We start from the raw sequence: 16,991 nt of genomic DNA on the forward strand, positions 1-16,991 counted from the left end.
TGGGGTTGTGGCACTAGATGGCTCCATCCTTGACAGCAGGAAGAGCAATGGTGTCTTGTAGAAGGATTGGCCCCTTGGACATGAATGCTGAGGACTAAAAGGGGTTGAGTGCTGTTAGGTAAACTGGTCACAGGATATGGATCCCTGAAGGAAAAGAGGATTGGATCTATGGATTATAACAGGGCCTGCTCGCTACTCATCTACTCTGAGTCAGGACAAGAGTCAGATTTGGAACTAATTGTTAGTCTCTCTCTCTTTTTTTCTCTCCCATTTTTGGTGTCTATCTATACAAGACAGGCAGGAAAAGCAATCCCAAGGAGCCAGCAATGGGACTTATGGTTTTGGGGTGGGGTATGGAACAGGATGGGGTTGGACTGGAGTGATGAGCCAATATCTACAGGAGTCGGAGAATAGCAAGGGATCTAAAATTGAGAGTGAGGAGGGTGTAGCATTCCGGTCCTGTTTGATAAAGTAAAATGTATTTAAGGGGAATTACTGAGAGGAGAATGGTTGGCAAACATGATGGTGGGGCAGGAGGAAAGAAGAAAGAATAAAAGAAAAGTACAAGTAAGTAAAAATTATATATATAAATATAATATAAATATGAATGTATGTAAATATATAAAGATAGGTATATAACAAGGAAGCAGATGGACTCTGGTCCTCGACTTAAATCTTATATCAGTATAAGAATGGCTGTTCAATTCACGTGGCAATGTCTGATACTCACCTTTCTGACACAATAGCTGAAGACAAAATGGGTGCATAAGTAAATGTGGTGAAGAAAGGTGATGGTGCCAGCTATTAGAAGATGCAGTCTCTGAGATCTTAAAGGCTTGAAGTTAAACAAACAGCCACATAATAGGAAACAACAAAGCCATCATGGAAGAAGCACACCCAGCTGTGTGATCATGCTGTGTTGACTGGAAAAGGTATCAGAAGTTCATAAACAAGTAAATTGATATGAAGGAGTATAGACAAAGTGGAAATCCAAAACCCACCTGGAAGATAATTGGACAGTTCTTCACAGAGGGGCCACACAGAAGGGATGATATATCCATTGTGCAGAATAGCATTGAAGAAACACATAATTATCTTCTAGGTTTTTAAAAATATTTCCTCCCCTTACTATTATGGTCTTAGTTTTACTTCATTAATCTTGTTAGACCGGTGTATGTTCGTTTGTATAATTAAGACCATTTGATGCATGAAATCCAAGGTAGCTAAACCCTTCAGAAATAATAATGAGAGTAATGATTCCCTGAAAGTATGGGAAGTGGGTGAAGGGAGAGAAAGGGGAAGGGAAAACCAATAGTAATGATTATTGTATCATCCTACTCGAGGGGAACAAATAACAGAATTGTAAGTGAAGGACTATATTGGATGGGTAAGATACAGCAAAAACAAAAAAATAGATACTGTGTGTGTGTGTTTGTTCTGGGAGGCAGGATGGGGGAGGGAGGGGATAAAGGGGAGCTGATATCAGAGTTCAAGAAGAAGTTGTTTTGCAAATTATGGTGACAGCAACTGTACAATTATGCTTGATGTAACTGAGTTGTGGATTGTTATAATATCTACAAGAACTACCAATAAAACGATTTTTAAAAAATAAGATTTTTTTGTGGTAATATGAGTCTTAGATATTTGTGGACAAGACTTTAGATCAAGTAATTGTCTAAAGGCCAAGCTTTCTCTGCCCCTCAGTAATTTACATATTGCAAACATCAATTCATTTTCATGTCTTCTTCCTGAAAGAGTACATTATTCTCCTGATTTTCTGATTTTCTTGCAACAGTGAGAGTCATAACTCTTCTAATTATTTACTGAAAGGATTTTCTCTAATGAAACATAATAGTTTGGCTAACAATAAAGTTCCCCAGTATCTTGTGTCTGTCTCTATACTTGTACAATGCTGCTGTGATTCAGTGCTATAAGGTTGGTCCTGATTTATATCCGCCTTATGTACAACAGAATACAATACTGGCTGGTCCGGCACCATCTTCACAATTGTTCCTATAGTCTTGAACCATCCTCCCTATTGTTCCTATTCTTGAGCCCATTGTTGCAGCTGCTGTGTCAATCCATTTTCTCAGAGGTTGATTTTGCTACCCCTCTGCTTTATCAAACACCCTGCCCTTCTCCATCATATGGTCTCCCCTGATAATATATCCAAAGTACGTGTAACAAAGTCTTCCCATCTTTTCTTCTAAGTAACAGTCTAGCTTGGAAGTAATGTATACGCTCAAGACAGATTCATTTGTTCTTTTGGAAGCCCACAGTATTTCCAATATTCTTTGCTAATGCTATAATTCAAACACATCAATTTTTCTTTCATATTTCTTACTCAGTGTTCAACTTTCTCATGCATATGAGGCAATTGCATATATGATGGTTTGAATCAGGTGCACCATAGTCCTCAAAGTAACATCCTTGCTTTTCAACACTTTAAAGAGGTTTTTAAAAAAACCTTTTTATTTTGTTTTAATCATTTTATTAGGGGTTCATACAACTCTTTACAATCCATACATATATCAATTGTGTAATGCACACCTGTACATTCATTGCCCTCATCATTCTCAAAACATTTGCTCTCCACTGAAGCCCCTGGCATCAGGTCCTCATATATCCCCTCCCTCCCCACAACCCCCTCCTTCATGGGCCCTTGATAATTTATAAATTATTATTTTGTCATATCTTGCCCTGTCCGATGTCTCCCTTCACCCCCTTTTCTGTTGTCAGTCCCCCAGGGAGGAGGTCACATGTAAATCCTTGTAATCAGTTCTCTTTCCAACCCACTCTCCCTCTACCTTCCCAGTATCGCCACTCACACCACTGGTCCCGAAGGGATCATCTGCCCTGGATTCCCTGTGTTTCCATTTCCTATCTGTACCAGTATATATCCTCTGGTCTAGCCAGATTTGCAAGGTAGAATTCAGATCATGATAGTGGGGGGCGGGGGGAGGAAGCATTTAGGAACTAGAGGAAAGTTGTATTTTTCATCGATGCTACATGCACCTTGACTGGTTCGTCTTCTCCCCTAGACCCCTGTGGAAGTGGATCTCCAGTGACAGACAAATGGGCTTTGGGTCTCCACTATGTACTGCCCCCCTCATTCACTATGGTAAGATGCTTTTTGTTCTGATGATGCCTTATACCTGATCTCTTCAACACCTCGTGATCGCACAGGCTGGTGTGCTTCTTCCATGTGGGCTTTGTTGCTTCTTAGCTAGATGGTCGCTTGTTTGCCTTCAAGCCTGCAAGACCACAGACGCTATACCTTTTGATAGCCGGGCACCATCAGCTTTCTTCGCCACATTTGCTTATGCACCTATTTGTCCTCAGCGATTGTATCATGGAGGTGTGCACCCAATGATATGATTTTTTGTTCTTTTGTGCCTGATAAATGATCCCTTAGGCACCTCGTGATCACACAGGCTGGTATGTTCTTCCATGTGGGCTTTGTTGCTTCTGAGCTAGATGGCCACTTGTTTATCTTCAATCCTTTAAAACCCAGACGCTATATCTTTTGATAGCAAGGCACCATCAACTTTCTTCACCACATTTGCTTATTCACCCGCTTTGTCTTCAGCGGTTGTGTCGGGAAGGTGAGCATCACAGAATGCCAATTTAATAGAAGAAAGTATTCTTGAATTGAGGGAGTACTTGAATGGAGGCCCAATGTCCTTCTGCTACCTTAATACTAAACCTATAAATATAGGCACATAGATCTATTTCCCCATCCTCATATATAAATATATTTGCATATGTACATGTCTTTATCTACAGCATTTTATATACCTGTGACATTAATAATATTATTCTATAATTTGAGAATTCTTTACAACATTTTATATACCCGTGACATTAATAATATTCTATAATTTGAGTATTCTTTACAACATTTTATATACCTGTGACAATAATATTAATCTATAATTTGAGTATTCTGTTGAGTTACCTTTCTTTGGAATGAGTACAAATACAGATCTCTTCTAGGCAGTTGGCCAAATAGCTGTCTCTCAAATTTCTTGGCATAGACAAGTGAGTGATACCAATGTTTCATTGGTTTGATGGAGCTTTTCAGTTGATATTCCATTTATTCCTGAAAGTCTTTGAAACAGTTTTATTGACATATATTTCACATATCATATAATTTAACCATTTAGTTACATTAAGATTTGTGCATTTATCACCAGAATTTCAGAATGTTTTCTCTTTGAAAAATTTCATATTCATCGTAGTCATTGTTGGCAATGCCCATCTCCCCCCAACCTCCTCTTCTGAACCTTAGGTAATTATTAATCCAACACCTGGTTTTTATAAAGCAGGAATGACAATGGAAGCCCACAATCTATTTTGCAGTATCCTCATAAGAATTAAACATCCAGGGGGAACTGATTACAAGGACCCACATGTGACCTCCTTCCTGGGAGAGGGACGGCAGAGAAGGGGGGAAGGGAGACTCCGGATAGGGCAAGATATGACAAAATAACGATGTATAAATTACCAAGGGCACATGAGGGAGGGGGGAGCGGGGAGGGAGGGGAAAAAAAGAAGACCTGATGCAAAGGACTTAAGTGGAGAGCAAATGCTTTGAGAATGATTGGGGCAGGGAATGTATGGATGTGCTTTATACAATTGATGTATGTATTTGTATGGATTGTGATAAGAGTTGTATGAGTCCCTAATAAAATGTGAAAAAAAAAAGAATTAAACATCCAGTGAATGCCCTCTGAACAAAGTTCAGGGATGTGAATAGACTTGCTTTCAGACAGAGAGCACTGCATAGTTAAAATGTCATACTTCATCACTTCACCCATTCTAACGCTATTCCAGTTTCTAATATTTTCTAATTTCTTTTTGAGTGAGAGTTTTCTACCTATATTCCTAGTCATTATTGTTGTTTTCTTCTTGTGTGTTTCGTATGATTTTCTGTATATGATATCCAAGATAGGTAGATCTATAGAGATAGTAACTGGATTAATAATTTCTTAGGTGGGGGGAAATGTGGAACTAACACCAAACAGTATGAGAAGAAAATGTTCTGAAATTGATCGTGGTGACAATTGCCCAAATCTTAATATGTTAAAATTGTATGATGTGTGATGTATGTTCCAATAAAACTATCTTAAAATAATATTAAAAAATATATAAAAAGTAATGTGTGGAAGAAAATGTTAGCTAAAAAGAGAGATACTACTTAAAAAAATACTATCCTGCCTCATGCAGTTAGTGGGCATTTTAAAATGAGGCTGAAAAGGTATAAAACAGGAGCTTAAAGATGTATTAGTATGACAACTAGACTTTATATACTATATGAATATCTTGCCACTAGAGGCTTTGCCTTCACTATAGCCAGAGGTCTTTTATCCACTCTAAGTCTTCTTTCTCTGCAGTCCAGGATTTTTTCTGAAAGAGAAACCACAGTTTGAAGACCAAATAGAAAATACTTATTAGAAGTGTTTCAGGGCTAGAAAAGAAAAGTCCTTTTAGGTAGTGGTGTTGGATGTAGAAATGGAAGAGTAACTTCAAATTGTTTTTGAATGATTAAATTTCATTTATCCTTTGCCCACTTTTTCCTTTCTGAAGTGGGTTTTCTGCCCTCTTCCCTTTCCCCTATTGTCCTTTCCCTTTGCCATATTTTCATCTTTTCCTCCCATTTTCTTTCCCTATTTTTTACAGCTTTAATTTCTCCATGATATAACCTTGAGAGAAAAAAAGAGAAGCCAGATGTGTTACCCCTTCGTATTCCAAGTTGTAGTAAAATTTTCCTGAATATGAACCACTTTATAGAGTTCCACCTATATAGCGGGTTGTTCCAAAGTAGGAGATTGAGGGTGGCGATTTCCTCTTCTGCAGAGTCTGATTCACAATCGATGGGTGCTTGCTGCTTCCTGTTACCTTTCCCGGAGTACTCGTAGTAGTTGGTTCTCTGCTGTGGTGAAAAATTTTGCTTCATGCTAACAGGGTTGGAAGTGATGTATAATCCAGACAGATGATTCTTTCTTGAAATAAAGAGGCAATCTGAATGGAGAATTCTTTAATAGAAAAATATCCCAAAGGATTAGAACCCTGTCGGGAGATCTTGGTAGCTAAGCAAGAGACCAATTAACAAGAATTCTCTTCCCTGTATTACCCAAGAGAAGAGTTATGTACAGTATGTGTGATTTTGTTTTCCTTTTTTTTAAAATGTCTACTGTGCTCTGAAATCACTTCTTAAATGCAAGGGTTAGAGTTTATAAGCATTTAGGGCCATCTTCTTTAGTAGCTGGATCATTTCTGAGAGAGACTGAGTCAAACATTGCTACTAACCGGCTTTGTGCACTTCTCAGAGTACTGATGGAATGGGAAGCTCTTAGAAGCTGTAAGTTGAAATTTCTGTTCACCATTTCTGAGTACCTGGGTACATCATAACATAAAAGGAATTGGAATAATTCTTGGAATTCTTAGGTGACTAACTTGATGACCATTCTCTGGGAAATTTCAAGTACTGAGTATACAGGCACAGTTCACGGAGGTATAAATCACTCAATATCATTGTTGTTGTCAATCTAAATATCATAAGAGCCCTTGGTGATTCTTATTTCCTGAAAAGCAAACATATAAAAAGAGTATAAAATATAGGCCATACCTACATACTTTTTTCATGATGTGTGAGCTTAAAGGCCTCTGACTTCATTTATCAGCATTTCAAACTAATGGGCAAGCACAGCTGGAGAAAAACAACTCAGATTATTTTTGAGCGCTCTCTACAATCTGATTTGCTATCTCTAAAAAGTTATACTTAAGCCATCCACAGGTTATTGTATTGGGGGATGGATTTGGGGTTGAGTTGATTCAACAATTATTGATTAACATGTCAAATTATAGAGGAAGAATGAAACCATTAGTCAAGAATAAATATCATAATGGACCTGACAGAAAGCATTCCTTATTGTTCCAGGAGAATGATCTTTAGATTTTGCTTCCTGTTATACCTACATATTGAACTTATAAGAAACCAACTGATCGCCATGAATAATAGCCACATACAGGAGCTAAAGAAAATACTAGTAAGCATTGCTGATGAAATATCTTAAAGAAAAGGAATATGTTAAAGGGGTTATTTTTTTCTGATAAAATATTGTTTTTAATTTTTATTTTAAATCATTTTATTGGGAACTCATACAACTCTTATCACAATCCATACATACATCAATTGTGTAAAGCACATTTGTACATTCATTTCCCTCATCATTCTCAAAATATTTGCTCTCCACTTAAGCCAGAGGGGTTATTTTTTAATGCTGACTTTCTATTTACTTTTTAACTTGGAAAGAATGGTTTAATGAGGTTAATTAAATATGGGGAAGGAAATGTCTTATACCAAAATAATGCAAAAAACAGTTGAAGTAACAGACCCAAGAAAATGCTATCCAAACACAAGAGGAAAGTTAAGGAGTTTGATAATAAGACACCACAAATATAGATTTTAATTAGAAATGTGGGTGGTAGAGAAAAACAAGGAAAAATACATTAAAAGATATCTCTGAGACGAGCAGTGATTTCTCTGCCTTCACTACTGTGGTAAGATTTGCTGTCGTGGTTTTATCTCTAGCTGTTGTGGACACAGACTCTACTATAGTTACTATCTAAAGATGAATATTTCTTTGTCCCTTACAAATTTACATGCTACAAACATGTCAATACATTTTCATTTCTTCCTCTCGAGAGAAAGTAAATTATTCTCATGTTTGTTTCTTTTGGTTGGCACGCAGTGAGTACTAATGCATTTCTACTTCTTTTACTGTAGCAATATAAGTGAAGAGACATGAGGATTGTGTCATGATTGACTTCTCAAGCATATTGCTTTTGTCTGTGTATTTGTACAATAAAGCCTCTGAAAGAGCCATCGATGCTTCAGAGACCTTTTATGAAAAAAATTCCATTGAAAAGTCTTAGCTCCAAATTTGTATTCATGATATGAAACCTATACCTAACCACTATTTTAGCCTCAAAACATCAAATCTAACATTTTGTTGAGTAGGGTTCTGAGCCAATATTACTATGAAGACAGAAGACATATGTAATATAAACCATTTTGAATGAAAATATATGAAACCCAGGCTTCCATGTATCAAAGGATAATCTCTTGCACTCTGTTAGGAGTTAAGGAGGAAGAGATTTAGTGGATGGAACAGTTTGAGCTAAGGAGCACAGAGTGAAAGCCCAGACTGTCTTTCTGAGAACAAAGCTCAGCTTTTATCTACACACTGAAAAAAGCACATGGATCACATCGTCTACAGTCGAGTAGCTGTTCTTCTGTAAGGACTTTGGCGATCCTTTGACAGAGATTTAAGGATAAGTTACTTCACCTTTCCCAGCTTGAGAGCTTCCTTTCAGGGGAGCACAGTTTTCCGGGTTGTAGGCTAGCAAACGAGATCAAATAGGAGGAGCAACTTCGAGTGAGCTCAAACAATAAGTATCAGTGCAAAACATTCAAGATAAGAAACATCAATATTTTCATTATCCCAAACATTCTGATAGCATACAGACTCAGTTTACATGAATGATTCTGTGCCTGAGTAAAGACATTTTGTTGTAGTTACAAGTGTTAGAAGACCATTTTCTATGGCTTTTAACTGTAATAGGGAGAATTAACTAATTCTCTATATAAGGAGTCTAGATAGGGTAGTGGGTTTTGTGTTGGGCTGTTAACTACAAAGTCATGAGCTGCTTGAAGAGAGAAAGATGAAGCTTTTGGCTCCTGTAAAGAATCACAGCCGTGGAAAACCAAATGTGCAATTCTCCTCTCTCTTATAGGGTCATGAAGGCTTAAAATTGACTTGATGACAGTGCTCTGCCTTAGGGAGAGGCAGGTTTATAACAATTATTTTGATAATTGGAAGTACTAAGCCAGTTTTTAATATAGACTGTAGTGAAGAGCCAATGCTATTGGGCAACCAATTAAAAATAGACAAGCTGGCAACATTGGGCATTAAGGAGTACTTTTTGTAGGTAATCTCAATATCCACCTTTGTTTACGCTAAAGCATTTACCCAGATGCAGCAGGAGGTACTAGCGATGGCATAAACTCCCCCACGTTGACCTAACGGAAATCAAGAATTATTCTAATGTTTAATATAATCCTAGCAAGGGAGTCGAAAGTTTTCTGTTGAGCTACCATGTTAAATTCATTGTTATCAGCAAATTGAGTCATAGTGGTAGAAAAATTGCAAATAGACTTTGAAGCTGAGATTATACTAGGGTAGAAAAGCTTGGAGAATTACTTATCATGATCTGATTTTTTGAGTCACAGGTTTCCGATATTTCATTTGACTCATGTAAAAGATTGGCACCTCTTTTTGTTCAGTAAGAATGCTCAACTATTTAATCCAGCGCATACTCTCATTATCGGGATGGATCTCCAAGGAAACAGCTAAATGTCCTAAAGCACATCAATTAGTTATCCTCCTCTCATTCAGAAAGGACAAAGGCCAACTCGAGGGTCATCAATTGAGTTTGCTGTATCTATGTAGTGATATTTTGAGTGAACACATATAAATAAATGTACATGCAGAATAGAAAATGTACCTTTTATATTCAATAGAAATGCATGGTCTAATTAATTTGCTCAAATCAATTATATTCAAAGAATTAACTCCAACATTATTGCCTTCCTAATTAGACTACAAGTTTCACTTTTGCTTATGTGCTGAGTAGAATAGCCTCTTGTGTTTCCAGAGCAGTACATTTTTATGGGAGAAGAAATCTTCATCGTTCCCCTTAGGAGCTTCTGGTGGGTTAGAACCGCTAACCTTAAAGTTGGCAGCACAACTCACAATTCACAATGACACCAGGATGTCAATAAAGCCCTCTTTAAACCCGTGAAAAACATTCCTTAGAGTGATGAATTAAATATTTATTTTTGAAGAATTCTGGTGGAATCTTACTAGAATTATTATGAACAGTATAAGAAATCTCATTGGCCTTTCTGCATCTGTGTAATAGGAGCATTGTTTATGAAATGCAAATTATGTGTTCCTTAGATTTAAAAGCGTAAGTGCAAGGATCTTGGTCCAAGACATGTTTAAGGTGTCACAAAGTCTTGCTAATCAGACTTTTATGATTCTATTAGTGATTTCAACCCTTCCAGGAAGTAGAGGACGATAAGAATAATGCAGTGTTTGACAAACGGAGAAACTATGGCACTGTTCTCAGATTGCTACACTGGAAAAAGGAATTCCTTAGGTGCTGCAAATTTTTCTTGATGCTACAAAGCAGAGTCAAAGTTTAGAGAGGCATCTTATGTAACTGCATGCAACAAGTGGCCTTTTTGGAAAGTTCTCCTTTTCAGATCCTGCTTTTACTGTCTTTTAGGTACAAAAGAGCTTAACAATATTTCTATGCTTTCATTGAATTTCAAAGGACAATTATATTTAGATAAAATAATTATTACCAATAGATAAACAGCTGTGGGGGTATTGAACACAAGGGGGTGTAAATATTCATTAGGTCCAAGATTTATTAGAACAGTTTGGGAATGATTACACATTTTCTCTTGATTAAAGAGCTACTACTGTTTTTGAGGGTTGTTTATTTTGTTGTTGTTGTATTTTTTTTGTTTCAGGGTGGTAACTTTTGTAAACAAATGGGATTAGTAGAAGACAAGATGACTCCAATAACAATTTAAATGGCCCAATATCAACAAAAATATTAACAAGTTCATCCATGAACGTATACAGTGGTGTTCCTATTGAAAATTGAGGTCCACAAGGGGGAAACCCTGTGTTAAAAATCCCAGATTCCCTTCACTCTAAATCATGTCGATGCACATCTGGTGGAGAAATCTTTCAAGTATTATTTAATTTATAGCATCAATTCTTTCAATTGTCAAGTTTTTAAAAAAATTTTTACACTACTGACAAATAACAACTGGGGCCATGGAAAGGTTTGGAATTTTCTCTTCATGAGGAGATCACAATTGTTGGAGTTGAAGGGCCATTAGTCATCGAGGCCTTTCAGGCTTCAAGGGCCTGGAAATGATTGTAAGTCAACTTAGTCAATTCAATAATGAAAGCTGTTTTCCTCTCTGAACTGTGCCTGTTTAAGAAGTTTAAAATTTCAAACTTAAATTCAGTTATAAAAATAGCATTAAAAATCTTAGAAATGCCTAGGGCATTTGGAGAGAGAAAATAAGAGGATGATCTTTGGCATTTAAATACCTGTAGGTATTTAAATCTACCCTGACAGGTGTGTGTGTGTGTGTGTGTGTGTGTGTGTGTGTGAAAAGCTTGTTCTGACTGAGTGATATCAGGAAAGCAAGAAGGCAGGGAAGCATAATACAGCACATTCGGAGATGAAGCTTGATGGTGTAGTTTATATCCCCCTCCCCCCCACACACACTACTTATTCAATTTAGCTACTGTATCCCACAGTGTATCAAATTTACTGTTGTGGTATTTTTAAAAGCACCTAGAAACCAGTTAAAATGGTATCTAATAGAGATTTATTTTCCAATTTTATGTACAGAAAAAAATAGAAGAATTTAGAAAGACCGACACAACCTGAAATGATCACTTATATTACAAATTATCATTGGTAAGGTTAAGCAGACAGGAACTGGAATGTTCAGGAACCCAAAAGTCCTTGCTTTTATTGTGGATCCATAAAGGTGGCTCCAAAGAGTACTTTTGTTAACTTACTTCAGACACCAAATACATGAAAGAAACTCTCAGAGACACTGCTAATTGAAATAGCAATCAAATAAAAAAATAGCCCAACAAGAATCAAATTACCGTATATACTCGAATATAAGTTGACCCAAGTATAAGCCAAGGTATCTAATTATTACATGGAAAACCAGAAAAGCTGACTGACTTGAGTATAAGCCTAGGGTGGGAAATGCAGGATATGAATTAACACAGAGACCAGAGGGGAGAGACGGAGGGCAGCCACAGACACATTCTTTCCAGTTCAGCTGTTGGCGTAAGTGAATCACTACGGGTGCTTCTGTGAATTGGAGCCATCCACGTCATAGGTCGGCTCTGATTGGTTAGATGTGAGTAAACAAACATTCAAAGCCCTGCAGTGTCAGTGTAATCTGCTTCACAGAGACCATCTTTTGAACAGGTGCAGCACACGGAACAGTAATGACTGAACACCAGACTTATTGTGGGAGGACATCAGACACGAAGAAAGCATAGGAGCAGTGTTTCATTCTGTTGTGCATCAGGTCGCTATGGGTCAATGGCACCCAACAACAGCAGCAACAGGAGTGGGTGCCTTTGGATTATGGTACTGGTGACTAACACTAAATTGACCACGGACTGTGGGAATAATATGCAAATATGTGTGAGAGAAAACATAGCCCCCCCAAAAAAACTGGTCCATAGAATTAAGAATTATAAGATGCTGCCTTATGTATTTTGGATATGTGACCAGTAGGGCTACTCTCTGAAGGAGGACCTGAGTGTGGTAAAGTAGAGGATCTGTGAACAAGAGGAAGCTCCTCAAGTAGAAGAATTGACCCAGTGGCTTCGAGTTTACACTCGAACGTAGGAACGACTGTGAGAATGGTACAGGACTGACCAGTGCTTTGTTTTGTTATACACAGGGTCTCTATGAGTCAGACATAACCTGATAACACCTAAGAGCAATAGCAATTATATAGAATGAATGAGCTAGAAGATATATCAACCTGAAACCTATAAACCGTCAACAGTACATAATGTAGTATTACAAAAATATCAATCATTCAGAGATGTGGAGAATATATTAAGAATATTTAATACAAACCCAGTTGACATATCAGAGTTAAATATATAAGGAAAAGGTGAAGGATGTTGACAAAAATTAATATAAACTTCTGTTTTATTTCAAGGCTTTTACCTCCATTCATTTTATGAAGGGACAACTCCTAAGGATGGATGGTGAATACATTGGTAATCTACTACCATTCTCCCGTTACCTGGAATACCATCAGATATCTTGATTACTTTTCTAATTAATTCCCTCATTCTTTCATAATCTTTCTAGAAACAGGGCACCTGAAAGCAACAATTGATTTGACTTGTGGAAACGAACTCCTTGACTTTATTTTCCTGAGCATGATCTTATAGGCCCATGAGACTTTCTCTTTTTCTTCATTTTAGAAACCAGGTGACTGGAAAATAAAGGTGGAGAAGAAATGTTTTGAGCGGCTAATGTTGTTGCTGGTGTTAGAGGTCATCAAGTCAGTTTTCAATAACCATGATCACATGTGCAACAGAGGAATCCATTGCCCCCTCTGGTACCACCCTCTCAATGGCTCTTCCATTCCACACTGTTGTCCCAGCCACTGTGTCAATCCAGCTCCTTGAGGACCTTCTTTGTTTTGAATGTCCCCCTGCTTGACCAATGTGCTTCATAGAACTACAGTACTTTATCCCATTAATACCAAATCCTTGCCTGATCTCGAGACCCTATATACACCTCCCATGGGACGTTTGACCACAGTTTCCTTCATTTCAAAATATTCCTTTTATTCTGGGTTCATCTGAATAAAACTGCCCTTTCCTGTAGAGGGGTTAATGACACAGTAGATAAGACGATAGCCATAAGTCTGGAAAAGAATATATGCATTTTGATACAAATCAAAAAATATTTTTGGTAAGTTACCATGCATTTGAGGAGTTCTTCCTTCACATTTCTAGGCTGATTTCTACGTGGAGGAAGGGGAAAGGCCAACATTCTGCCTAAGTTTCCCAAGCACTGTGCCTATTGCCTAAGAATGAATCTTACATAAATCTCCAGCTTCTCCCCTGTAGAAGTCAATAACCTAAGCTCCACAAGTAGATTTCAAGGTGACTGTAATTCCTAAAACACTCTACGTAAAGATGGTGAGTAGTTGTATTTTACTAGTTCTTAGGGACCATGTTTTCTATGGGACACAACGAAGATCAACAAATACTGTTCTAGACAATCAAGCTCTTATGGTTTTATATTTGAGGAAAGGAAACTCTGCACCAGCAAGAGGGAAAGCTCCATGGTGCTCTCATTTTGTGTTTCTTCATTTCTCAAGAGGCTTCTGAAAGTCAGTATTCGGCTTGTCACATTCATTTTTAAACCGCTGCTGCTCTGAGCGACGAATCCCACCACCCTGCGACTTTGTTCCAGGTATCAAAATAAAAAAAGAGAAAGGGATTTGCAGAATTGTGCAGATTTATTCATTATAGATTTATTAAATTTGTATTTATAGGTCAACTGGTTCAGCTCCTCACTGTGCATATTCAGCTAGATTCTCTAATCATGGAGTTAATAGCAGAGCAATGTTCACTTAGAATTTTTATGTTTTGCCACAAAAAGAAATGGCACTATTACTGTAACCTCTCTCCAAAGTCTCAGATATTTGAAAATTCTGCCATTGGGTGAAAATGTGACATAAAGACAGTTTGGGGGAAAATGGATTTAAAATGCCCTTTGGATATATTTGTCCTCCAAGAAAGAAAGAAAATATATTCTCATATATTGCAGAGAATTTTTCAATGCATGTTGGTGATTGTCTACGAAATGTGATCATTATTAATTCAATAATAAGAAATTAGCCAGACGCCTAACTACAAAAGGTAAGTGAATAAATAAAATCCTTTTTCCTCTTGGAGGGAATAAACCCATTTCTTTCTCTCATCTTTCCTTTTGCAGATGGCTGCAAGCAAGTCCATGGACTGGTATGGAAACTACTCTTCAGTGACCACATTTATTCTCCTGGGTCTCTCAGATGAAAAGGAGCTACAGCTCCTTCTCTTTCCAGTCTTTCTAGCAACCTACCTTGTGACCCTTATCTGGAACCTGAGCCTCATTCTCCTAATCAGGATGGACACCCACCTGCACACCCCCATGTACTTTTTCCTCAGCTTTCTCTCATTTATTGACATCTGCTTTGCTACTTCCATCAGCCCAAGAATGCTTTCAGACTTCCTGAAAAAGGAAAAAACAATTTCCTTCATTGCCTGTGCCACTCAGTATTTTGTCGTGGCCTGGATGGCTCTGACTGAGTGCTGTCTGTTGGCCGCCATGGCCTATGACCGATATGTAGCTATTGGTCATCCTCTGCAGTACTCAGCAATCATGGCCCCTGGCCTCTGTTGGAAGATGGTAGCTGGGGCCTATATGTGTGGCTTGATTAGTAGTTTCACTCAAACATTCCCTTGTTTTCATCTTTCCTACTGTGGACCAAATATCATTCAGCATTTCTTCTGTGACGTGCCTCAGATAATTTCCTTGTCTTGCTCCAATCCCTTCATCAGCCGAATGACTGTCCTTTTGGTAGCTACTTTTGTTGGGCTTGGTTCTTTCATTTTTATCCTCTTATCTTATGGTTTCATTGTGGCTTCCACCTTGAAAATATCCTCAGGGAAAAGTAGTGCCAAGGCCTTTAGTACCTGTGGCTCCCACCTGGCAGCTGTAACACTCTATTATGGTACAGCCTTGTCTGTGTATTTGTTTCCCAAATCTGATCAATCCATGAAGCAGAATAAGGTGCTATCAGTGTTCTATTCCATCCTCATTCCCCTGTTGAATCCTCTGATCTATAGTCTGAGGAACAAGGAGATCAAAGCAGCTCTCAAGAGGCTTAGAAAGAGAACAACAGACATGTCTCAGTTTGACTAACCCTTGTATAGTTATTTTTATCCCATTCAAAAAAGAAGTGGAAATGTGTAAGGAATGTAGACGGTGAGAAGTAAAAACGTAGCTTTGTTATTTTTGGGTGTTTCCATGCTTAGCTTCCATCACTAAGTAATCTCATGCAGTGACTTTGAATATAGTTAAAAAATGTCAGTTTCCCTACTTAGAACAGAGGTAGATAAAAGTCTCAATAGTGATTGTGTTTTGAGAATGGTGTTGGTAGATATTATATATACAGATATGGCAGCATTCCAGGATACTAAATAGCATTTCCCTCATTCATAGATTTTCATTTCTTTTACTTATTATTTTCAGTTGTTATTTATGTTCCAAAATGATATTAAGTAATATGTGACATTGAACACATTAAAAATAAAAATAATTGCAATAGTAACATTTTGTAACTTTGGTTTGAAATCAAGAGAGAAACAGAAAAAAGGTGGATAGAGATTGAGATTTGGTTAGTTTTACTACCTAGGAATCTTGTTCCTTCCATTTTGACTCTAAAAACAAATGTAGGAAAGTGAATTGTGAAAGAGATATGAGAGATAGAGAGAGTAGAAAGGTTGGTGCATTTTCAAGGTCAGTAGGAAGATCCTTGATTCTAAAAAGGTCAAGGTTGGTAATTTCTGGGCAGAGTTGGGCCTGGAATGTTCTCCATGGTAGCACCCTGGAAGCTGTGCACAATCATTCCGAATGATGGCTTTCTTCAGGCAGGCTGAGACGCTCAGGAATCTGGGGCTCCCCTTGATTCTAGGGCCTTAAGTTTACCAATGGAACAATGGGGTCAGCCAGCTCCCGGATGTAATAGAGACATCCTGGGAAGAATCCAATGGGAAGGATTTAAAGAAATTTTACTGAAGGACATATTTTTTTTCAGACAGGAATTCATAGAGCAACTTTTACATATATTGTATTATTTTCAATATAAAATGTCACACTTTTTATCATTTCATTGCAAAGGTTTATTTTCAATGGTCTTTTCCAGCTCAAATACCCCCAAAGTCATTAATAAAATCTTAAAATAATGAGTTACGATAGGGCAGAGGAAGTGGGAAGAAATCAGCAACAGGACAAAACTGGACACAAAATCAGAATGAAGAAACGCATCGTGAGGGCTATCACAACATCAAGCTGAGTCAGGGAACACCAAATCACTGCCATCAAGTTGATTTAAACTCAAAGAGACCATATATATGTAGGACAAGGCTGAACTGCCATCTGGGTTTCTGAGACTGTTGACTCTTTACGGGAGTAGAAAGTCTTGTCTTTCTCCCTCACGTAGAAGCTATTGGCTTCAAACTGCTTGCAATTAGCAGCCAGACTTGTAACCCCTTGAACACTAG

The 16,991-nt window shown here is 37.7% G+C and overlaps 1 protein-coding gene across 1 annotated transcript; it reads left to right on the forward strand.

Annotated features, from left to right (window-relative positions):
* Positions 1-14,661: 14,661 nt before the first annotated feature.
* On the forward strand, positions 14,662-15,630 carry LOC142446288 (olfactory receptor 5A1-like). Its single transcript, XM_075548055.1, has one exon. It carries the CDS (start codon positions 14,662-14,664, stop codon positions 15,628-15,630), a length of 969 nt encoding a protein of 322 aa, XP_075404170.1.
* The last annotated feature ends 1,361 nt before the right edge of the window (positions 15,631-16,991 follow it).

The sequence above is a fragment of the Tenrec ecaudatus genome, chromosome 4 (assembly GCF_050624435.1).
Source record: "Tenrec ecaudatus isolate mTenEca1 chromosome 4, mTenEca1.hap1, whole genome shotgun sequence".
Taxonomy (NCBI): domain Eukaryota; kingdom Metazoa; phylum Chordata; class Mammalia; order Afrosoricida; family Tenrecidae; genus Tenrec; species Tenrec ecaudatus.